This window comes from Pteronotus mesoamericanus, unplaced genomic scaffold, assembly GCF_021234165.1.
Source record: "Pteronotus mesoamericanus isolate MK-2021 breed Mesoamerican mustached bat unplaced genomic scaffold, CSHL_Meso_final contig_169, whole genome shotgun sequence".
Classification (NCBI taxonomy): domain Eukaryota; kingdom Metazoa; phylum Chordata; class Mammalia; order Chiroptera; family Mormoopidae; genus Pteronotus; species Pteronotus mesoamericanus.
The window spans coordinates 7,002,712-7,028,187 of NW_026555068.1; the positions used below are offsets into that span (position 1 = coordinate 7,002,712).

General features: G+C 42.9%; 1 protein-coding gene across 11 annotated transcripts in view; it reads right to left on the reverse strand.

The window, feature by feature from the left end:
• TACC1 (transforming acidic coiled-coil containing protein 1) overlaps positions 1–25,476 on the reverse strand; it is a 93,793-nt gene that overhangs the window by 15,418 nt on the left and 52,899 nt on the right. For 3 of the 11 annotated variants that reach the window (XM_054565994.1, XM_054565997.1, XM_054565990.1), the window contains 5 exons: positions 11,180–12,275; positions 8,883–8,918; positions 7,522–7,582; positions 6,320–6,527; positions 3,816–3,868 (listed from right to left, as the gene is read on the reverse strand). In XM_054565994.1, the coding sequence (XP_054421969.1) occupies positions 3,816–3,868; positions 6,320–6,527; positions 7,522–7,582; positions 8,883–8,918; positions 11,180–12,275 (1,454 nt within the window). Of the gene's footprint in view, positions 1–3,815; positions 3,869–6,266; positions 6,528–7,521; positions 7,583–8,882; positions 8,919–11,179; positions 12,276–25,476 lie in introns of those variants that run through there. The other 8 variants (XM_054565996.1, XM_054565993.1, XM_054565995.1 and 5 more) reach the window with 6 other exon arrangements.

Genomic DNA, 25,476 nt, shown 5'->3' on the forward strand with positions numbered 1-25,476 from the left:
TGTCTTTATAGATTCACCCTCTCTCTAGAAAATACTAAAAAAAACCACACAATTTTGCATACAGCTTCAGAGACCTCACCCAGCACAGAAGCTCTGGGCCTAGGCCACAGAAAGGGAAACGCAGCGGCTTTGTGCAGGGGGTAAGGCAGCCCACTATGCAGACCCAAGTCCAAGGTCCCCTCAGAAACACGCTCTCTCTTGGGGCAGGTCTGTCACTACAGCCAGAAGCCACTCGCGGTGGGAAACCTCTCATGGCCCCAGTGAGCCCTGTCTCCTGGTACTAATCCTCTCGTGCAATCGCTTTCCCTCACGGGCAGGCTGCCCCTGAGGACTCACTCTAAAGGACAGAATATAGTAAAAGTCATGGGCTGTCACTTCTGAGATGAGTTATAAAAAGGCTCAGGCTTCCTCATGGTGAAAAGCTCCACAGAAAGGTCCCTGTGACCGATGGCTCTGTCAACAGCTAGTGAGGACCTGAGTTGTGCCAAAAGCCGCCTGAGTGAGCCTGGAGGTGACCGCAGCCCTGCTCAGGACGCTGACGGTAGCCTATGAGAGACTGTAAGTCAGAGGCACCCAGCAAAGCTGTCTAGGGTTCCTGACCCAGAAATGATGGCATAATAAATGTCTGTGTGGACAACTGATCACCCCTGGACATCTGACCAGTCCATTAACTTCCTGTGCCGTGTTTATCATCAAGAGGCTTTCTCATAATCTTGCTTCCCATGTAACTTGCCTACAGGGAGATAATGCACTAAACTAACATATGTGTTTCACCTTGCTGCTACATTTCCAATTCTAAATGAATACATTTTAAAGTCTGTCTTTTGTGAATGTTTATTATTCTAAGCCGGAATCCCCAGCTCCATTCAACTCTAGGAACCAACCCCCGCCTGTGCCCCCTATGACCCTCACATTAGCAAGAATTTGGCAAATAAGCCAAGTTTTCACAGTAAGGAACATAACAGCACCGGCTCTGGCGTTCAGCATCTCACTCTTGTGTTGAGGGGATGAACACATTCAGTCTGACTGCTTGTCTAACGACCACTCAGGCTAACAAACGTGGCGTCTGGAGGAGGCAGTGTTCTGAGTTGGAGGTACAAGGTCAGACCTCCGAGGGCGGCAAACACTTCCCGACGAGTGCCCTCTGCAGCCTGTCGCTCTCCCCTGGGTCGTGCCCCTCTGCCTGGCGACCATGCAGGAACCCCATGGCTCAAAAGGCAAGAGTTCCCACGAGATAAGGCAGGAATTAATGCCATGGCCTATTTCAGCCACCTTTTCCAGTCCCCTAGGACTTAAATTTTTACATTGCTCGGCCCTTTATATTGTTTATCTAAAGTGTGAAAAGCCTACAGAATGTGCCTTCACAAAGCACTAGCCTGATGATCTCTTCCTGGGCTAGGCAATCTCACATGTGTTTAATAAAGATGCTAAATCAATCTATCATGTCCTTCCAAAAGGGTCCTGTTTCATGTCCCCTAATACTTCTCCTGGTCCCACAAAGCATTCACAACTGAGAACCAACAGAGGCCTCTCTACAGAGAGTGGAAGTCCATGGAGTCCTGGTTACAAGTTTATAGTGAGCACTGATGCCACCAAGTAATTCCTGCTCATGTCCCTGCAGTGGGAGAGTCAGCGTATCTGTCACAGCATACTGAGTGTGCTCACCCCATCACCTGTGCCTGACGCCCGGGGACAGGGCCATCCCTGCCACTTCTCTAACAGAGAGCCATGCTTGGAAAAGCCAAACAAACTCCACTTTTAACAAGTTTATGACCTCGTTACAAAATAGACTCCTAAGGGAAAGACACTGCAGAACAGCAGCCGAGAAGCAAGATGAGAGGATTAGCGCCCCCCACTCGCCTGCACTCTGGCCTTAGTTATTCTACCCTGGCCACCACCCATGCTGGGCATGAGGTCTCAAAAGGAATGCGCTCCAAAGCAACCCCGAGAGGCGGTAACTCCAGACTGGTCCTGGGAGGAAGTCAGTGTGGCCTCCCCTTTGCTCCTGCGTCATCTTGGATTTCCAAGAGGCTTTTAAAAGTAAATGCTAGATTGAACAGATTTCTTTATTCAATGTTTTGAATACTGCAATTTCTTTATGCAACACTTATTCAACATTCTAAGGAAACAGAGATTTATTCAAGAAGTTCAATGGGGGTTCCTTTTAAAAGATCACAACATGCAGTATGTTCTTCGCCACCTGGCTCTAGAGACAAGCGTTCTCCACTTTTCTTCCTCACCCTCTTTCCCACCCTTCTTCTATCAACATCACACCACCTCATATTAGCCTCGCACTTTACAGCTTCAATCTTTCATGCTATCCTTTCAGCACTCTGACGAGCAGACAGGTGCTGCTAGTATTGTAGCATGGATGAGTAAGTTGGGAACCCGGCAGTTTAACCAGTTCGTTTCAAGAATGGGGTTAACCACCTGAATCTGCAGCCACACACACCGATGCTTGGTCCACTCAATCCATCCTTCTTTAATCATCCTTTTGTTACTTTTTTTCTCTGAAAAAATCCCAAAGCATCCCCATAGCACTTGGAAAACGTGAAAAGGAACTGGCTTCCCCAAGTGCAAACCAGGCTGCTCTTGTGGTGCAGTATGGAATCGCATCCCCTCGTCGGTGGGGAAGGAAGGCATCCCTCTCCCTCACAGGTGAGGAAACCCAGGTAAGCCCGCGAGTGGCAGCACTAGACTCAGATGGCCTAGCGCCCAAAATGGTGAGGATCAAATGAGTGTCCAAGCAAAAGTGATTCTGTCCAGAAACAAATGTCACTAATGTGTGAGGCCCCTGCGAGGGGACAACGCTCCCGCCTTCACATTGGCTCATTCTGTCTCCTCTAGGGAAACACCAGGGTCGCCGCCCAACAGTGAGTCCGGACAACGTTCTACAAAACAGCTGAGCAGTCTCTTCAAAAGCGTGAAGGTCGGGAAAGACAAAGAAAGACTGTGCAGTTGTGACAGACTAAAGGAGACCAAGGGCATGAGAACTGAAGGCAGTGTAGGATCCTGCACCACAGCAAGACATGACTGGGACAACTGATAAAATGTGCAGATGGTTTATGGATTAGATAATACTGTAGCCGTGTTCGCTGATTTTGATAACTGTGCTGAGTGTATAAATTGTGAACATTTGAGTGTGGGTGAAAGATCTACCGTTATTCTTTATACTACTTTTGCGAGTCTAAACGTTTTTGAACAATTTTTGTTTCTCATTAGCTCAGATTCAGCCGTGCGGACACCTGCCGTGCAGCTGGTAGCCCTGGCCCCCACAGGCCCGGGAACATTCTACTCTGCTAACGTTCACCACAGGTATGTTGGTGTCCGCTCTGTACCCACCGCCAGTGCCATTCAAAAGAAACATAATGCAAGCCATGCAATTAAAAAATCCTCTGTAGCCACATTTAAAAAGTAGAAAGATGCAGCTGAGATTAATAATATAGTTTAGTTAACCCAATATATCCAAAACATTATCATCTTGACATGTAATCAATATATAGTTAAAGACATTTTATTTCCCTTCTTTTTGCACTAAGTTGTCAAATACTCGTTGTGTTTTATACTTATAGAACATCTCAGTTCAGACCACCCACAGTTCACGTGCAAAGGAGCACATGCCGCTAGGGGTGCTGGCTGGAAATCCTCAGAGAGACTATGAGACCCTCGAGGGAAGGAGCTGTGCTTTATTTATATTTCGTCCCCATTACCAAACACGGACTAGAATTTTTAAAAAGATTTAACATGGGCTTCAAAACAAATGCTGAAAAAGACTGAGCTCCACATGCCCGCCCCGTCAACAGTGAGGAACTTACGGGCACAGCGGATCCATCCTTATCCATCTTCTGGCACGCTTCTTTTTCTATGCCTAAAACACAGAGAGTCATTTCTGTAGTTATCCCCCAAAGTCAGTTCCTTCCCCTCCTAGTGAAAGACACTTGGAAACCCCTGCACAGCCCAGAATGACATCTAGGAACACATGAACCGCATGTCACGATTTTCAAAGGAGCACTGGCTTTCTGCTGACCACCGTGTCGTTCACGGTAAAAGTCCAAAATACTCAGAAGAAGGGGGGGGTGCAGAGTTAGCCACCAAAGAATGCACAATATTCAGGTGGAAAGAAAGCAAGGCTGCCCCCTTGTGTCCATGTACTAACAATGGTATAATTTCAGAACAGAAACCAAACACCGAATGCTATTACCAAACCTTAGTGAATTTAAACTCCAGCCTAAAAGGGTACAGTCACCCTGATTAGTGTAGCTGTAGCAGATAAAACAATAAGCTCCAAAATGCAATGCTCACAAAACTAAATTCATTTTCTACCTCCCACTCTACCACCAGAGGCAACATTAAAAAAAGAAAAAACACCCAACACTACGCTTTTTCTAATTAAAGGAATATGCTCTCTGAAGACAACTTTAAAACATGGAAAAGCACACAAAATTTTAAAGATTACAATCTCCCACAAAGCCATAACGAACTACTATTTTAGCATACTATCTGTCAACAATGAATTATTTTTAAAACAGAAATGTGACTATCACCACTCTGCTTAAAAAAACCTTCAGTGGCTCCCCTACACGTATAGGATCTAGCCCAGTTCCTCAATAGCCCTTCATTTTCCCACATACCCTGTGCTCACAGAGACCCACTGGGCATTTCTCCCCCCACGGTAGGCTCCGTCCCACTCCTGCCAGAGTTTCTCATTTTCTGGTCCATATCTCTGCCTGTATCTCTCAAGACCTATAGCTCAAAGTGACTCTCCCCGGTAAATGTCTCCGATGCCCTTGACAGCGCCAGTACACGCGTCCACTCCACACCCCCGCCTGCATGACCACAGCCTCTGCTCACTCCCTTGATACAACTAATCAGTAACGCAAATGACACACCATCTAACAGAGCCCCAGCTCTGTGCATTTCCACTGAAGGAATTTCCTCCGAGCGAGGAAGGATGGAATTCAACAAATATCTACAATGCACCTACACCCAAGGAAATTCAAAGACAAATCACTCAGAGTCCTTAACCTTGAGAAGTTTATCACAGATCCCCTCTGCAGTAAGTAACACAAAACAGAACAGAAAGAAGAAATGTGTTGGGAGCATAAAGCACGGTGGGAATTATCCCCAAAAGGATGGGCAGGATTTGTAAAGGAGGCAGCAAAGAAAGTAATAAAAGAAGTAAGTGTAGCCCGCATACCTGGGTAAGAGGCTATCAAGGAAAATGGTAAATGAGATCTGGGAAAAGAAGTCAGAGCAGAAAGAGGCCTGGGAAGAAATCTGGAACAGTGTCCGGCACATTGATTTTATAGACAAAACACTGATGCCTGGGGACGCGGAGGAGACAGGGGCGGGGGCATCCCTCTCACAAAGGCCCAATCTCCACCTGTGTCCCTGGTGTAATGACTGGTCATGATTTCTTAAATTCTAAGTATAAAAGCCCCAAATTAAATTACATTGCAGAAGATCTGAGTTTTTAATAATGCTTAATGTAGTCAGGAACAGAGTTCCAAGTATTTCACAAGTCAAGTTTAAGACCACAGATATAACTGGGGACCTAGAAAGATGGCCTCAGCTCTAGAATGTTCTGAGAGTCCAACAGCAAGAAACTTCAGCACAGGTTTGTCAATCTACATTCTTATTTGAACATTAAGAAGGATTTTATAGGGCACTGGTCAATTTCAGTCTACCACATTTCTGAGCAGGAACATTTTTAATAGTCTAATGTAATAGAAAAAATCTTTCCACACTGTAGCATTGTGGTTAAAAGATCATGGAACCAGACCGCTGAGGTCCGAATCCTAGTTCTACCATTTACTAGCGATTTACAAGTGACCTTGGCTGAGTTACTTAACCTCTGTGTCTCACTTTCCTTCTCTGGAAAATGGGGCAAAATAATCCCTAACAAGGAGTAATGAGTTGATACACGTAAAGCACTGAGAGCAATGCTTGCACATGGTAAGGAATTATACGTGTTAGTTATTATTTCCATAAGTTGAACAAGGAGCACAATAATCACAACATGGTTACAGGCCACTACACATCGAGATGTGGCTGCATTAAAATAAATAATAAATTTCAAGCAGTCCCACACAATAGTGTCTCCTATATATCCTGCCAGACTTAGGTGTAAGTCCCTGGTGTTTGATACGACACCCTTTTGCATCTCCTTTCTAGGTAAAGCGGCAAAGCATAGAGCAGCATCCTAAATCCATCCTTTAGGTGATCCAATTCTCAAATCTCTCTAAGGCGTCTCCATCTTTAGGCTTTCAGGCATTTCTATGCTTATGTACATTAGAAACATGAAGATATGCTTCCATACCTGCTTCTGAGGATGAAAACGCATGATTTATGGTAGACACAGGAACATTGGAACATTCAAAGTACTCCAGGTCTTCCTCTGGCTCACCTTTCACCTCGGCCCCGGCTGATTTCTGACCAGATGAAGTGGATGCTAGTTTCTCCTCATCGGTAGCATGGCCATCCCTATTAGAAATGTCTGAAATCTGGGAGATCACTGCTCCTTCATCCTGGGAGATGCAACACAGAGAAGAGGCCACTGTTTAGGAGGACAAACCGGGGTGGGCGTGTGGGGACACCTCAGAGCAGCCACTATTCCATATCGATATTTAATAAGAGCCAACCACAGGTCTCAGTACAAATCAAGGAAGAAGCTGGAGTCTCTCCATAGCAAAATGTTTTATTTTCTAGAACCTAGCTTTTGTGATTCAGATCTGAGGCTCGACAAGTTAACCTTTTCTAGCCTAAATTCAAAAGCAAGAAATTTAAGTAGCCCAAGGGAGTGGTTTCCAAATATTTTGCTCATATACCTCCTAATTTAAATACACACACACACACACACACACACACGCACTCCACTGTATTTTCAGGGGACATCTAAAAACTTTTCAGCATAAGTTTAAAAAATTGCAAAGGATGTAATATCTGGTATAGTTTAAGGACTGACTTTGCTTAATTCAATGTAGTTATTCTAATGATTTGATACCCTACAAGATATTTAGAATCTGACATGAACGGCCTCTTTTAAGTCAGACATTAACATCATTCCTTTTCCTCTCTGACTCTGTACTTCCAGTCTACTTCCGTGGACTCCGGTACTCCTACTTTGTTGAAAGTGATGAGCTGGAAAACCATCTGACTTTAAAACAAACATTATCCAGTCACTGGAGCCAATCATCTCCTTAAAACCTACATCGACAGTTAACAATCTCCCCTTTGTTTGTTGCCCTAGAGATTTCACACCCAGTCCAAATGCACCTTAGTAAAACTTAGAATAGGTGAGAAGGAACTTTAAAAAGCTGGGGGGCAGTAATTGTGAAGGGGTTCCTTTGTCCTGAAGGGCCTCTTCTGATTAGTTTAGGAAGCTGGTTTTCTTAAAGCTGAGTACTCCAATACCCAGCGGGAAGTCTTCATTAACCATCGCCCCTCACCCTGGGCTGGGGATGCAATTGCCAGTTTGAGCACCTCTGGTTTAAGAGACGTGCTGGTGATAGACAGACGTACCTGCGAACATCCATCCAAAGCAAGAGACTGTGTTTCATATTTCTTCACCTTACAGCCACTCCTGGAAGAAGAAGAAAAAAACAACCAGGCTGGTTTGGAGTCTCACTGACCACTTCCTAGCTATGAGATGGAGCAGAGATAGCAGTGTGAGCAGCTAGAAGCCAAGGCATACAGCACCACACAAGTCATACATCTGCATGTTAAGAGACAGGAACACCATTTATGTCTCTGCATTTTTTTCTCATGGGACAGGGCAAGCAAAGAACTATAGTTCAGTTCATTCTCTGAAAAGACCTCCTCGCGAGCATCTGTGGGATGTTACACGCCAGTACTACCATTGCTAGTTTTTAATTGCACACCATCAAAAGCCTTTCATGGAGCAGCCTCAGCACCTAGAGACATTCAGTTCATCTGATCCTCACTCACTCAGGCTTAGATAGTCATTAGAAAAATTACCACGCTCGACCAGATTCTTTAAAAATTCTTTATTGCACTAAAAGCCATAGAAGTCTGATAAGATAGCTCCAGACCTGTGTGCTAACAAAGTTGAACTGTGCAACAGAAAGTATAAAAAGAAAAACATCTGTGTACACTGTTACCATCCCTGTTAAGTAGTAAGATAGAAATGTCATGGTTGGAACTAGGGAAAACTCAAACCATGTGTTATTTTAAAACGAGCGCATAATTTGCGATCCAAAGACTAGTTCAAATTTTGTTTGAATGAACTTAAAAACTTCAGTAATGTTACCCTAACAAAATATAATAGTAATAATAATAACTTGCAACTTTTTCTTCTTGTGTGAGGAAACAAACCAACGAAAAAAGGCAAGCATATATGTTACCAAAATATGCACAACCACTATCTGGCTCGTGATTTTTCTTTCCTGAAACTTCCATGCCACCCCCCGACACCAAACTCAAGTTGGTCCACAAAAACCCCAAACGGTATGATGTCTCCATTTTACCCCCTACTCCAGCCCAGCAGCCTTATCCTATCAAAAAAAAAAAAAAAAAAAAAAAAAAGCCAATTATTTCCAGCATTAAATAGCAGAGCAGTCCCTGAAACCACTGCTGGAATGGAGCCAAGCCAGCGTCCGGTATCAAAGCGCCACGCAAGGCGTGCCGGGGCGGGGAGTGTAAGCTCTTGCACCTGAGGCAGGAAGGCCCACCTCCGTGCCACTGGGTACAGACAACTGCAAGGCTAAGCTGACTCACGAAGTGGCAAATGAAATGCAAAAAATAATCAGAAGGTCAAACTCAGAAACGGAAGCCAACATGCAATGGAGAGATGGTCTGGGAGGGTGGGAGAGGAAGTGCCAAGAGTCCCAGGGACAAACAGAAATGACAGCAGGAGTACTTACAACAGAAAACAGAGAAATTTCACTTGTTCAGTAGTCCTGAAGCACCAACAAAAGTAGAGACAGGGAAGAGACAGACAGATGGAGAAAAAAATCATGTAAAGCCTGAATATTTATCCCTAGTCTGGCAGATGTAAAGGCTGCAACGTTCTTTCTATGAAGTGAGATACAAATTAAAAAAGTCATACTGGTGAATGTTACCACTGGTGAGTGTGGATGATTACCAGGGCCCTCAAGTCTAATGAGTAAGAGCAGTAGAAACATTCAGAAATGCCATATAGTCACACTTACAGATGAAAAAGGAAACAACATTTCACTGCTGAACACGTTTACTCTTAAATGTCTATAGTGGTCCAGACTAAGACAATGTATAAATAAAAATGTAGCTGGAAGTGTATCTGCTTATATCTACTGTGGGTATGTGTCACTAAAACACCGAAAATGATTTTACATAATTTATCTTATTTGGTCCACAAAAATCCCAATCATAGTACAATGTCTCCATTTTACAGAAGAATCTGAGACACAAACTATATACATCTTTAAAAAAGTCACACAAGTAACCTAACAGAACTTCTAACTCCCAACTAGATTCTACCATCACACATATATTTTCAGTCTTTCCTACCAATGAAGGGGTTTGCTAAACAAAATCTCAGAGTTCCACAGAGGTCAAGCACCCTTCTCAGAGACAAGAGTGTTGATTGCACGGAGTTAAAAAAAAAAAAAAATTGTAAGGTATATTAGATCAAGAAGTTCATTCACCAAAAACATGAGGAAAATGCTACCAAGGTGAGGGTAGTAGGACTCAAGAGAGGGTGCTTCCTGCTACTGAAAATAAGATGTGGGATACATTTCCCCCCTTCAGCCCAGATTTATTATCTCCCAGGAAGGCACTGGCCACAGGCCTTCAACATGTAACTGAAAGGGGGGCTCCAGACTTGCTGGGCAGAAGCACCCCATATATAGGCCACCCCACAGCAGGAAGCACCAAGGCAATGACCCTAGGCCCTGCCTTAGACAACGGTAACTAACCTTAGCCCCCGAAGAGCACTGTGAGGACATCTGATCAGTCATATTCTTCAGCAACCATCTAACTGCTCATACATAATCAAAGAACAGATCAGCAACTGCCAAAGCCGTTTTGTTCCCCGAGACACTCTGAAGTTGCTGAGGGCCTGATTCCTACATTGCTCAGGTGTCTTGGTCCTGATCGATACCTTCAGCTCTTTACACCTTTCCCTTTTGTGTAATTCACCAAGCCATCCAGCATTTTTCTTGAAGCCATTAGTAATGTTAAAAATTATTTCCATACTGATCTATGGTGACAACTAAAACTATGGTATTTCTTTTCATCCTCCCTTTTCATATTTTACCCTCTTGGTCACTGTCCTTTCTCTATATTTAATTTTTAGCAAAATGTCACAAAGGGGTATATTGCCATCACTCAAGTTTTGGGATGAGGTAACCCTGTAACAAATTTAAGCTAAAACTTCACGTGGACTGTAGCCTCAGGTCATCACTGTGAGAACCCCAAGAACCTTGCAAAAGTGGCTCCAGATTTCCTGGGGCCAGGAGTGGGGTTGGAGGAGGTGCCACACCACACAACAAAAGACTAATTTAGTCAGATTTATGTCACCCTTTAAAGTATTCTTGATCCTCATTGGCAATTCACCTCCTTGCTGATGGAACCAGAAGCTAAACCATAAAGATGTAAGAATTCTCACCAACTTTTAGTGGTCTGTTTTCAACAAAAATCACAGCTTTCTGTTTTAAGTGAAAAACTTCTTTAAGACCCTTTTGGACCATTTCCTACAAGTTCTTGCTACATGGCAGGTAAGCTGTAGGCTTGGAATTTTTTTGTTTTATCCATAAGGAGATGGTGGCTAATATGACCCCTGAATTCTATATAAAACGATTCCTGACAGCCCAGACAGAATTTCTGAAAACCATCAAATCTCTACCTGCCTATCCTGTGCCATTTAAAAAACAAAAACAAAAACAAAAACAGGAAAAAAGTACCCAAGGTGAATGGTGAGGGGGCATGGGGTGGGAAAGAGCTCAGCTGAATAGGCTGAGGATTCCAAAACCAGGCAGACACCTAAAAAGGAAATCTCTAGTACTTGAGATTCCACACAAGAGTTTGCTTCAAAATAGTGGAGACTGCCATGTAAAGCTGTAAGCTTTGTGTCTGCCCAACTGCACCTCAAAGGCGACTTCAGTTCCAAACCCCCGAGAAGCCGGCTGTCCAACGTTTAGCGTGTACACAAAACACAACCCCCACACCCGTCACCACTCACGTTATTAAACGCGACTTTGCCTTCTTGGGTGAGTCTAAGATTTCATTAACATGATTACCAGCAGGAGAACAAAAGTCACTGTTTGTTAAAGCTGTAGTTGGTTTAAAGGGATCCAAGGATTCATCCAAGTGGTAGGAGCCCTTGGAGGAGAGGGGAGGGGAGCTCTGCAGTGCGGACTGGCCCCCAGAGGGGCTGGTGCCGGGGCAATCCCACTGACTAGGATCAAGCTTAGAAGACGCCCGGGAGACAGGAGTGTCGCCTGCAGCCGGCTCCGGAGGCGGTTCTGCACTTTTGGCGCCTACTGGCTTACTGACGCCATCTTTCTGTACCTTGGGAGTCAGTTTGTTACCCAGTTTCCTGCCAAGTTTTCTTGGGAGGCCTCTCCTGGACTCTACATTTTCCACATCTTCTGTGAAATCAAACTCGAGCTTCAGAGGTGAGCTCCTCGACTCCTCCAGCAGCTCAACCCCCGAATCATTGGTGTCGCTACTGGGAGTGCTGCTTGATGTTTCCTGAACGTCAGGGGCAGATTTTGGGATCCTGGCATCTTCTAGCAAAGGATTTGTGTTCCCATTCATTTCATCAGCATAGGACGTCTGGGGGAGAGGCATGCCCCCCACAGAAGTTTCATTTTCTGAGAACTCGCCGGCTGTTTTCTTCCTCAAAGAGATGGGCTTGGGCTTTCTTAGCTTGCTTCTGCTGGGCACTGGCTCCAGACAGGACCTCCCGCTCTTCAGATCGGCTTCGGTGGAAGCCTCCGTCGTAACCCCCATGGTGCTTTCTGTCATCGCCTCGTCCTGAATGGCTTCTGGAGGGCCGGAGGGCAGGGCCTGGCCCGGGATAGCTGTCACACAGCCATACACCGCTTCCGTTCCGAGAGCTGCCGGGGCTTCCGTGGAGTTCTTGATTTCTATGGAAAATGGCCTCACTACTGAAATTTTGCTAATATCATGTTCAGGTTCTTCTTTGAAATCCTTGACTGAGTAAGAATCGATAGCTTGCTGTGATACTTCATTTTCTGAGGGTCTAGAACAAGTCTCAGGTGAACATTTTTCAACCACTTCTGCTATCAGCTGTTCATCAGCTTCTTGTGAGTCTAAAATAAAACACACAAGTCATCTATTAAAGAATTATCTTGTTGGCATCGGTAAACATTCTTTGCTTGCTGAACCCACACAGACAAATAGTAGGCTCTTCCCTCCTTGCTTTTCTTGAGCATCTTTAAGGTTAGGCAAGTATGGCAGCGTAGCCTCAAAAGGAAGAGCCAGTAATACACCCGAAAATGAATCTCCCCATTCCAAACTGAATATGTGTACTTAACTCTCCAAGTTATACAAATAATAATAACAGAGCTACTTAGGAAAAGGCTAAATAGATTATGGGTACACTGCAAAGCATGCTGATGTGATGTTAGACTTCTATAAGTTAACACGACTGGTCTGGAAGAAACTTTAGACACTGACCGCTGAGGTACGGGGGTCAGCCTGGCATCGGCACAGCCCCCAGGCGCTGCTGGACAGTTTCAGGGTCCGAATTTCACAGCAAGCAGATTTTAATTTTTGGATGCTACAAACAAGTGCTCCCTCTTTCCCAGAACTGCATTTTAATAATCAATCTATTTCAAAAGTAAATGGAGAACCCACATGGACAACTCAGAAAAACTTCTCTGTAGACTTAAAAACTAAAAGACCCAAATTAAAAAAAAAAAAAAAACTAATTTGAAAAAGCAGATATAGAAATGGCTTTAAAAACAAATAGCCCTTATGTCATTAAGGCAGAAATCATAAAACAATAAAGTTATTTTTTCTTTAGAAGCATTCTCTAAATTGGGCCAGGAATTCTCTCACATCACTTGTAAAAAAAATGAAGATTCTTTTTTACTTGGGGTCTTATCAGGACAGCTTTAATTGGGAAGGTGTAATGAAGTTATTTCTTTAAAGCACAAACTAAGATAGTGCTTTCCTGACTTACATACTTGAAATAACAATAACGTAGCAGCAAAAACCAAATAAGCTGGTTATTATCATTTTAAAGGAAACTCAGAGATGAACCTCTAATCCTACTTCCTGATCCAAATCCAGGATCAAAAAGATGAGTTATCACTGGAATAGTTCTGGAAAGTACTCACACATCTTTTTACATAACCCCTTTATGACTGGAATTGGTCAGTGGCTTCCACGTTACAGCTCTAAGGACTAAAGGATTTTACCTTCTGTATCAAAAAGCGTGCCACCTACCACGGCGGCATGGGGAAGGAAAACACACGCCCCTCATCTGAACTCAGTCCCCTCCTGAGCAGACAGTAGAGAAGCTCCACCAAGAAGACACCCAACCCCAGCATTCCTCTGCCAGCTCAGGCCAGGTGCCCGGTAAGAGAGCTCGCCCAGTCCTAACCTCATCACTGCGGACCCCACCTTGGTCTACATCTTCAGTCACCAGCAGAAGGCACTGATGGGGCGGGAGGGAGTGGTGGGAGAGGATTGCTCATTGACTGAAACCGGTTTTGGGAGTCGTGAGACGTAGAACAAGAAAACAAATTAATCACGTAACTCAAAAAGGTATGTTTGAGTCAACTATTTTTCATTTACAGTCTAAATTGGTAAGTCCCAACTGACCCCACAGACCTACGTGCTGCCTTAAAGCAGAACCTAACCTTCAAGTATCACACCATGGGTAACCTTTTGGGAGAAGTGAAACACCCGTTCTCAGTAGGCTCCAGTTCCCAACCCTCCAGCAGAGTTCTAGCCACAGCTGTCAGTCCCTGTTTTTAATCTGAAAACACTGTTGTGTAACTAACCCACTTCTATTCGTCCTTCCATTTTCACAAAAATCCTGTATTCCCTGAAAACCTTCCTCCAGGGCACTGCGAAACTCTCTCCCTGGAATGAGTCTGATGAGTCTGACAGCACAGCAGTGCCCGGTGGCTGGGTGAACAGAAAGATTAGATCAGTAGATGAATTCAAAGCAAACACAGAAGAAATCCAAAAATAGACCAACATTTCCACTTCTCACATTTGCTGCTGTGAACGAAACTCTTCCTTTCCATTACCAGCCTCCCATAAATCTAAAAGGTTGTGTGATTCGCCCATGGATGCTCTAAAACAGCAGATGTCTTTTATGCTTATTCAGGATATAGACTATTTGCCTGCAGAAAAGAAATTCTTCCCTCCTTTTATAAGAAAAGGCGTGAAGTGCCAAAAATTTAAAGACTGAGATAACAATTTGACATTCTGGTTTGTACTCCAGTATAGTGAAAATATACTGGGTTAAAATAACAAGTTTATGAAAAACCTTGAAAACCTTAGAAGAGGGGAAATGCCATTATCACAAAAAATATTTGAAACTCAGAAAGTATTCAGCTAACATGTACTGAGGACCTACTGACTAGTTGCCTTCACACGGACAATCTCACTTTAGAAGATATAAAACAGCAACCACTTGGGAAACAATGTGCATTACTTCAAATTTGGCATTATATTCTGGCATGCGTGACTTTTTCCCCTGGGATTTTAACTTTTTGGTGAAACACTGTCTGCAAGCTCCTTTTAAATCTATCATTTCTGTTCTTTAGCTACAGAAGGTCCCCTTTATGGGTTTCTAAATACCTGAACGGTAAAGTGAGAAAGCTGCCAACATTTAAGCAGGCTTCTTGTCTGGCACAGACATACAGCCTGGCCTCTTCCTAACCTCAAAATCCACCAATAACATCTGGAATCCAAATTTAAGATACAAGGTCTGACTCTAGGGCAGAAGCCTTAAAACAAAATCTCAGAACCAAAACATGAAAATCAATGTCGATTATTGTAATTTAGGAAGGGACCTTAGATAAATTTTCAGGGGCCCATGAAGACTCTGAAACTCAGTGAGAACTGATGTGAGAGCACTCCACGGTGCACCAAATCCACAGCTTCCCATTCAGGAGCCGCCGCTCCCAGGAGGCTGACTGAGAACATTCAAAAGGAATGTGTTCCAAGTGCTGGTTTAGGCCATTTTAAGTGTGGACTAAATCCTTGAGACGGGAACACTCACTAAAACTCAAATTCAAATAGGTTTGTTTAAACAAAACTCAGTCACCTTACTTCGCACATGTTGACATTAAGACTGGACTGAAGGGCGAACTTGAGGGACACTAAACAAACATCAAGTGAACGCTGGAGGGGGATATGGTCTCATCAGTACACTGTGTGTGGCAGGAAGGGACTTGAGCAGACCACCCTGGGCAGAGAATCAAACCCTAGGACAAACTTCAGAAAGTAACTTCCTTGTCTGGAGGGTGGTTCAGGTTTGTGGTGTTGAGTGAAGTCATGTGGTCAGAGGAGAACCAAAATCTGGCCTAAGTCTGCAGACCATTAATCCTCTTTTTGCCTACACGAAGCTCTTCTCCTCTTGTAACAACTAGATATTTAAAATACATTGATTTGAAGGGGAACCTAAATTGCTAGCCTTCCCAGTGACCGTGGCCTGCCTTGGGCTGGCCCCACTCAGAGGTCAGGCACTGCGAGGCCCTGGTGGGAAGGCTCACACACCGGACGGGCAGGAAACACTGGAGTCATCATCACCAGACACCAGATGAGCTGCTTCCCACAAAAGCTGGTGTAAAGTGAAAAAACAATGTGGAGAAAGAAAAGGGAGGAAGTCGAGTACTGACTACTGTTGTCAGGCATGACAGCACTTTACAAACAAAACCTCATAAAATCAAAAGGAGAATTAAAGAGAACACACAGAGATTTTTGTGTCTTAAGGACTTTACAAACTGGAGGGAGTGAGCAAGCAGACCATAACTCCTCCTCCTCATTTCCTTCACAAAATAATACTGTCCCTGGTGCCTTTAATTGACTAAAATGAACAAATTCTGTATGTGATAAAGTCAAGCAAGCAATTAAAAAAAATGATCAAAACATATTTGAAATCTATGCTCACTTTCAATTCATATACAATGAATAAACAAAATACCATTTTTAACTTGTCAGATTTGTAAAAATTAAAATATCAGTGATACTCAGCAACAGCTTCTAGACAAGGGGGGCCAGTAGACACTCTCATACATCTCATGTTCCAAGGAAACGTGTATCGTGGGAATCTTTCAGGAAGTATTTAGCAATACCTACCAATATCTAAATGAACTGATTCTTTAACTCATCAATTCCACTGCTGGGAATTTATTTTAATTATGCACACAAAGAGGGCTGAACACACCCATGTACAAGAATGAGGATGTTCACCTAAGCGTGGGTTCTTACCCTTATTTTGGTCCTATTATAAAGTATCATAGAGACTGACAGATAATTTAAGGTGCAACATAACACTGGAATACTATAGGAGTGTTAACAGTGAAGTAGACCTCTATGAGCTAATACAGAAGGATCTCAAAGACACATTATAGGGAAAAAGCAAAGAAAGGAACAACGTGTAAAGTGTGTGTCTTTATTCAATTTAAACATATAAAGACTTAAAACTATATTCAGAAGCCCAGAATCCTTCTTAGTAAACACAAAAGTCTCTTCTTACTCAAAACCTAATCCCATTCTACCCATTTCTCTTGTCTCCATTTCACCATAGGGTTTTTATTTCCAACTCCAACGTGTTCCACCTCTACTTCTCCCAAGACCATTGGTTAGGCAAAGTCTTCTTAGGTATGACACCAATAGATAATATGAACTTCATCAAAACTAAAATATTTTTACACTTCAAATGATGCCCTTAAAAATAAAGAACATGCCACAGAATAGAAAACATTGACAATCATATATCTAATAAAGAACTTGTATCTAGAATACATAAACTACTTTTATAATTCAATACAGAAAGATAAACAACCCAATTAAAAAGTAAGCAAAGAATCTGAATAAACATTTTGCTAAAAAAGATTTATGAACAGCCAACAAGTACATGAATTGATGTTCAATACTGTTAGCCATTAGGGAAATTCCAAATCAAAACCAAATCAAATCAAAACCACAAGATACCACTCTATGCCTACTAAGGTGGCTACAATCAGATAGATAGCAACACATGTTATCAAAGACGTGGAGAAACAGAAACCCTCATATGCCGTTGGTAGGAATAAATGGTGCAATAACTTTGTAAAAGTTTGACAATTCCTCAAAATGTTAGAAATAGTTACCATATAGCCCAGCAATTCCACTACTAGGTATATACCCAAGAGAAATAAAAACATACCTCCACGCAAAAACTCGAACACAAATATTCACAGCAGTATTATTCATAATAGCCCCCAAAGTGGGAATAACCCAAATGTTCATAAACTGAAAAATGCGTAAACAAAATGTGGCATATCCACACAGTGGAGTATTAATTGACAATAAAAAGGAATGAAGTACTAATACATATTACAACAAAATAAGCATTGAAAACATTGTGGTAAGTGAACAGAGCCAGTCAGAAAAGACTGCATGTTTATATGAAATGTCCAGAATAAGCAAATCTATTGAGACACAAAGTATTGGTAGCCTAGTACTGGAGGGTAGAATGGGGGTGGGGGGAGGTGACTGATAATGGGGAAGGGTTTCTTTGAGCGGTGATAAAATGCTCTAAACAGGAGACAGAGGCAACAGTTGCACAATTCTATTCCTATACTAAAAACCATTGAACTGTAGAGTTCCTTTAAATGGGTGAACTGTATGGCAAGTGAATTTTATGTCAATAAAATAGTTTTGTTTTGTTTTGTTTTTAAAGAATATGGAGGCCCAGAGGATAAAAGAACAGCAGCAGTATCCTGAAATATCTAATACAATGCTCTACCACACCACAGACTTACATTTCAGAAAATGCTTTAAATAGTCTCTTATGTGTGTCACTTGTAGGGACACATACTTGAGAGAGGTGGTAGGTCTCACCATCACATCAATTTGGGATTTTAAATTTCTCTTGAGGTAGCCTACAATGTGCTAGATAAATTCTACTTACAAAATAAGGAGGTGAAAAAAATGACATCACTCCTCTCTCCTGTAACAGATATAGCCATGTATATGAATCATCTTAGAGATATGACAATTGTTAAGCTCAAAGGGCTTTCATATTTTTTAATATATTTTATTGATTATACTGTTACAGTTGTCCCAATTTTCCCCATTTGCCCCCCTCCACCTGTTACCCCCCTCATTCCCTCTGGCAATCTGCCCTTGAGTTCATGTCCATGGGTCATGAATGTAAGTTTTGGGGCTTCTCCATTTCCTATATTATTCTTAACCTCCCCCTGTCTATTTTGTACCTACCAATTATGCTTCTTAATCCCTACACATTTTCTCCCCCTTCCCCTTCCCAGCTGATAACACTCTAAATGGTCCCCATACCTATGATTCTGTTCCTGTTCTAGTTGTTTCCTTTGTTTGTTTTTTTCAAGATTCAAGTGCTGATAGTTGAGAATTTGTTGCCATTTTAATGTTCATAGTTTTCATAGTTTTGATCTTCCTCTTTTTCTTAGATAAGTCCCTTTAACATTTCATGTAATAATGGCTTGGTGATGATGAACTCCTTTAGCTTTACCTTCTCTGGGAAGCACTTGATCTGCCCTTCGATTCTAAATGATAGCTTTGCTGGATAGAGTAATCTAGGTTGTAGGTCTTTGCTTTTGATCACTTTGAATACTTCTTGCCAGTCCCTTCTTGCCCGCAGAGTTTCTTTTGAGAAATTAGCTGACAGTCTTATGGGAACTCTTTTGTAGGTAACTCTGCTTTTTCTCTTGCTGCGTTTAAGATTCTCTCTTTATCTTTAACCTTTGGCATTTTAATTATGATGCATCTTGGTGTGGTCCTCTTTGGGTCCAACTTGTTTGGGACTCTGTGCTTCCTGGACTTGTATGTCGACTTTCTTCACCAAATTATGGAAGTTTCATTATTTTTTCAAGTAAGTTTTCCATTTCTTGCTCTTCTTTTTCTCCTTCTGGCATCCCTATGATTTGGAAGTTGGTATGTTTGGAGATGTCTCAGAGGTATCTTGTTTTTTTAATTCTTTTTTCTTCTTGCTGTCCTGGTTGAATGCTTATTTCTTATGTTCCAAATCGTTGACTTGAATCCCAGCTTCATCCCCTCCACTAATGGTTCTCTGTAGATTTTTCTTTATTTCACTTAGTGGAACCTTCATTTCTTCCTGGGTCTTTTTTATTTTCTTGCTGTACTCAATCAGTTCTTTGAGCATCCTGATCACCAGTGTTTTGAGCTCTTCATCTGATAGGTTGGTTATCTCCATTTTGTTCTTTGTCTGGGTTTTGATCTGTTCTTTCATTTGGGCCATATTTCTTTGTCTCCTCAATTTGGTAGCCTCCCTGTGTTTGTTTCTGTGTATTAGGTAGAGTTTCTTTGACTCGTCTTAGTAGTGTGGCTTACTGTAGAAAAGGTACTTGTAAATTGTGTGGGGTAGATCCTTAGGTAATCACTAGGGTGTGGCAACCTCCTTCCCTGCTTTGTGGCTCTGCGTGTGAGGGGGACTCAGAGAGGGGACAATGCCACTGCCTGGCTTCTAGAGGTCTGCCTGGCACTCACCCTGTGTGACTGATGTCCTTCCAGCTATTGCCCTGGTGCTGAATCCCAGAGGGGTCTGCATATGTTTTAAGACCACACCGTCCCTTTAAGCGGAGTCCCCTGAAAATCTGGCAGATTATTCCGCTGCCCCAACCCTCACTAGTTTTTATAGCCAGAAGTTATGGGGACTTATCTTCTGGGTGCTGGAACCCTGGGCTGTATGCTCTGGCCTGGGGCTGGGATTGCTCACTCCCAAGGTATCCCTCCCAATTTTAATCTATCACATGTGACTATGTGACTGCCTGCTGAGCTACCACCGCCATCTCTGCAGCACACGTGTCTCTGCACCCCTCCGCCCATCTCCGTGTCTCCACCCCTCCTACCCATCTTGATGAATGTGGTTCCTTTAAATCCTTGGTTGTTGGACTTCCATACAGCTCAATTATCTGACAGTTCTGGGTATTATTTGTTTTGAGGTCTAGTTGTACTTCCTTCTGTGCTTGCACAAGGAGGCAAAGTGTGTTTATCTACGCCTCCACCTTGAGCAGAAGTCAGGCTTTTGTGTTTTCCTGTTGTTTGGGAGGTAGGGTTTTTTTATTCTAACTTTTAACATTTGTCTTTTTCCAAGGCCTCCCTCACATATTCCCTTGCTAAGTTGCTGTGAAAATTACCTAACTGCTGCTACCGTGTCTGGGGAAACCAAGAAGTCTGGGAAATAGAAGGCACTAGCTCCCTCCAGACTGTGAGCCCTGTGGGGACCTCCTGCTCTGTCTCCTTCTTACCCCAGAGCAAAAACCAAGCCCCCAAACCAGAGCTGATGCTCAGCCAGTGCGCACTGCCCACTGCCCAGGGAAGGCCTGATACATAAATGAGTCCCTTCTCATATGATTATAGTTTTTTATACAGGAAAAAAAGTATGTATAAGTTGTGATAAAGCCATTCAGCTTTACACAACAGCTGTAAAGGTTCAGCTTTTGTCCTTCAGCTGACCCCTTCCCACTGAAGACCCTTTCTTCTTTAAACAGATGCTTGGTCTTGCCCTCCCACCCCTTGCTCTCCCAGGTTTGAATCAAGGGCTTCAGAGGGAAACAATTGTGCTTCTGACACTGTGCCACCCTTTCTGCTAGTTGTCTGCCCTGAGGAGACTGCTAATCAGGTACATATTAAGATTTAGGCAGGTTTGAGGTTTTTTTTCAGTTTCATGCCTCTGAGTTCCCAGTCCCACTGATTCCCCCCCAAACTGAAATACATTGTATATATGTGTGTTCTTGGCCACTTAGTCAAGGGCATCAACCTTAAAATGGAGTTGAAGTGACCCTGGCCAGGTAGCGCTGCTGGTTTGAGCATCATCCTGATACGCTAAGGTTGCGGCCTCGATCCCAGGTCAGGGCACACAGAAGTCAACCAATGAATGCATAAGTAAGTGGAACAACAAATGGATCTCTCTCTCTCCCCCTCCTTCCTCTCTCTCTCTAAAATCAATCAATTTAAAAATGGAGTGAAAGTGAGCACTGTACCGTCCAGTGACAAGATCACAGGACAAGAAGGCCTTTTCCAGGAAGTCTAGGTAGAACATAAGGGTGTGGGCTGCAAAGCTCACATTCATCTGACAACCACTAGGACCTCAGGTCAGGGTTCCAAGTGGGTGAGTCAAAGCAGGAAAAGGCAGAACATGCTCTTTAGTATGCCAGAATTTTGAGATGCTAATACTTAAAGCATAAAAACAACATCAACACACATATACACACACCCCTGACCCAACCCAGATAATAAACTAACTGTCCAGCCCTGCTTGCTGTGGCTCAGTGGGTTGGGCATCCTCGTGCAAACCAAAAGATCACCAGTTCAATTTGCTGTCAGAGCACATGCCTGGATTGCAGGCCAGGCCCCTGCTGGGACGTGCAAGAGGCAACCAATCACATTGTTTCTTTTCGTCTTTCTCCCTCCCTTCCTCTCTCTCTAAAAATATATAAATAAAATATTTTTAAAAATAAAATAACTGTCCAAACCTCCTCCTCCCCACCCTCTAACAAAAATCAAACTAAAACATTACCCAGGAACTAAGGTTTGAAGGTCAGGGGTTGGGGGGTTGTTGCTTCTTGGAAGAGACAGGGCTCCAGGTGCCATGCTGTTCTCCTAAGAGAGGAGATAACCTTCTAGCTCCAGAGAGAGGCTCACTCTAAAACATAAGACTCCACAGGTAAAGAATCATCTGGAAAGCCACTTGATAAACTGAAAAGGCTGGCACTAAGAATTAAGAAGTACTTCAAATTTCCAAACCAGCACCATATTCTATTTTATTTAAAAAGAGAGCCAAACTTTGTCCTCTGAAGGCCAAGATTACAAGAAGGTAAGAATGCGGGGCCCGCTATTCATGAAGTATCTGTCTATCAGGAAGCCAAAGCCTTCTCCAGAGGAGGATTTGCTTGACGTTACATTTCAAAGAGAGTAGAAACCCCCTACCACAGACAGAAACCATGGAGGGCCCTCCCCACAGGACTTCTACATCCCCAAGCTACTGTCACAGAAGAGCAAGGGGAGAAAGAGCACGTGCTGCCAGGCGGGCCTCCTTTGCAGAGATCTGAAATTGTGTAACTTCGCTCTGTGGCTGCCAAACGACCATAATGTGCATCTCTTCAGAAATAATTACTGGAGAATTCAAAATATCAGCTGCCTCTCTCACAAAGTAGCAACCGCCTACACAGAGCTGGGAAGCCAGTGCAGGATAAAGAAAGAGGCAGCAAGACAGAAACCTCCAGACAGCAACTGTGGCCAGTACATGGAGCACATGAGATACCTAGCAAAATAGGAGAGGGGCCCTGGCTAAAGGCTTCGTCATTGTCCTGCCTCTTCTGCTCCTGCACTCTAAGAAAAGGGGCAGCAAGAAGGGGCAGTGAAGATGGCCCAAAGGAAGCAAGTAATGAGAAAACCTCACAGACTTTGAAATTACACCCTTCGGGGGGGGGGGGGTGCACGCGCGCATGTGCGTGTGCTTAAGTAGAAAAGGGCCTTGAGGTAGAGAGCCTTCAAGATGGCCCCCAATGAGTCCCACCTCTTGGCATTCACATCCCTGGACTGACCTGGTGAGCAAAAGGATATTATGGAAATAATAGAGAGTGACTTCTAAGGCTGAGTCATAAAAGACACTGCAACTTTCATCTTGCTCTTGGAGCACCCACTCTGCGGGCAGTTAGCTGCCAGGCTAGAAGAACACTTCAGTCATCACACTGACAGCGAGGGGTCCACCCACACGGGGAAGCAGTGAGGCCTCGCACCAACAGCCAGCGTTAACTTGCCAGGCATGGCAAGCCACCTGAGGAGAGGGTCCTCAGATGTCGACAGTCCCGGCTGTCATCGTGACTGTGTTCTCTCAAGTAACCCTGAGCCAGGCCACCCAGCTAAGCTGCTTCCAAATTCCAGACCTGTGAAAGCTATGTGAGATAATAAATGGCTTTTTGTTTTAAGCTGCTAATAAGTTTTGGAGTAACCTGCGATGCAGCAACAGAGAACTCACTCAGCCTCTTAGAAATACCTCTTCCTACCGCAATACAGGCGCAGAGTCCCAGGAGTCTGTACCCGCCGTCAAGCACCTGCCTCTGCTCACCCACGTATGACTCACAGAAGGAGAAGGAAGCAAAACCTATTACTCAATGTGTCCATTTCCTCTTTATTTCTCATTGAGGAGCTTAAGCTATGCACTAAGGAAGCAAAATGTTTTCAATCCACAGCACTGCTTACCCAGTGATGCTACATATATATATATATATTTTTTTTTGTTTGTTTGTTTGTTTGTTTCTGACTCTATCTAAATGGTGCTGTAAACTTCCAAATGTCTCATGTCAGAATTCCTACAATATATTTTATAGTTCATATATTATATATACCAAGTTAACAGATGTGGAAGATGTATCCTCTGCTGAATTTTTTTTTTTAACCTATTACTTAGAAGAATACTTAAGAGGATGCCTTCCCCCATCACACTGTTCTGGCAGCACTTTTAAGTATCTTTATTTCCTTTTCCTGTTAGAAGTCTTCTGTTCAGTCAGTGAAGAGAGAGGCTCACACATTCCCTGGGGAGAGAAGCTATATAATAAGAACACTGGGTCCATGATCTTAAAAGCTGAATTTAATACCCCACTCGACTACCGGCAGTAAAGGCCCTGGCTTCTTGCTACCTGTGGAATGGAAATTACGTGTGTCCTGTCTTATAGCATCATTGTTATAAAAATAAAATTAGATGATATAAAAAAAAAACTACAACTTGTTTCCAAGACATCCAATAAATACAGCTAAAACAGAAGGTTAGTGGTCTTCTAGGTGAGAGTTCTTATAGTGGGAAAGCTGGAGATCAATAATTTGTTGTTATATTTCCAGCAATGACATAGGAAAGAGGGTACCTGGAGAATATTTGTTTCTGCCAAAGGGAACTGTCAACTTAGTTTTTTTTCTATGTATTAATGAAATACTCCATTTGGTTACTATTCCCTTGAGTTTGGCCAGTACCAGTCTGACCCTTGGGAATCCAATCATGTTTGTGTGAACTCAAAATTAGGTTCATATACATGCAATCTCTTTCTAGACCCAACTTTTAACAATTATTGGACAATTTAGCAACCTTCAGTTATCAAATCCCCACTGTTTTGGGTGGATAAACCATGATCTTCCCAGCACTAATCTAAGTTTAAGAGGCTGTGACAAATGACTACCTCCAGGCCTTCCTATGAACAGTACTGCTGGTCACTTGAAAGAGTCACTATGACTACTCTTTAATCGAAATGTTTAAAGGGTTTTAGGCCACATCCATTTTTTGGTAGAGTATTAAATGGTAACAGCACAATTTGAGAAGGATTGCCCCCTCTCCACCACCAGACAGACACACAGAAAATGCCTCCACAACCAAGAACTATTCGGGAAAGCTACATTGCTTTATTTGATGCTTAGGTAAGCTCAAAACTGGGCGAGTTTGAAATGAGTTTAATCATTGTAATATTTTGTAAAAAGTTCTTAAATGTACTATCATCTTAAAAGAAAAATACATCTTTGATAGTTATAAAATCTCTACTTTCGGCAGATTGACTTGGCCCTTGCCCCTGAGTTTTTTTATTCCAACACTGTGATCCTGTACTCTCTGAGGTCTTTGCTAAAAACACAATACTCTTCCCCCAAGACATTCTCCTTAGGTGCAGCACCATGCAGTAGCAGAGGTGCTCTCTACGGCTCACTTACACTGGGATAAGGTGAAAAGCAAAGAAACATGGCTCTGATCCCATTTACTAACCAGTGGGAACCTCCAAGTTGAGAGCTCAAAACATTAAATTCGTGGCGGGGGGGGGGGGGGGAGGGTAGAATTGTATCATGCTGCTCAAGTTTTCAAGCCTTAAACATCTAACGATAATATAAAACAATATAATATACAAATTTACGCTTTGAAAGAGTCAATCACAAACAAAAATAAAAAACAAAATAAAAGCATTAGCCTGGATGTTGTAGAAGGAGCCACATGGGTTGAACAGTTAAACTAGGTGCATGTTAAACGTCCTTATTAGCCCCCTTATTTCTAGGAAATTCTAACAAAGCAATCCCTGTGATAGGGGCAGGGAGAGGATGTTGAACTAAACCCCTAGGAGAACCACTGGAACACATCAGTGTATACCTAATGAAAATTGTTTGCATAGCATTTAATTATACATTCAACCCAAAGCATTAGAATACAAAATCTAAGGCTTAGATTTTAACAAGATCTCCTTGTATGTCCTACATATTAGTCTAAAACATTCCAATAAATGTGCCATACCAACCATACAATACATACCAACA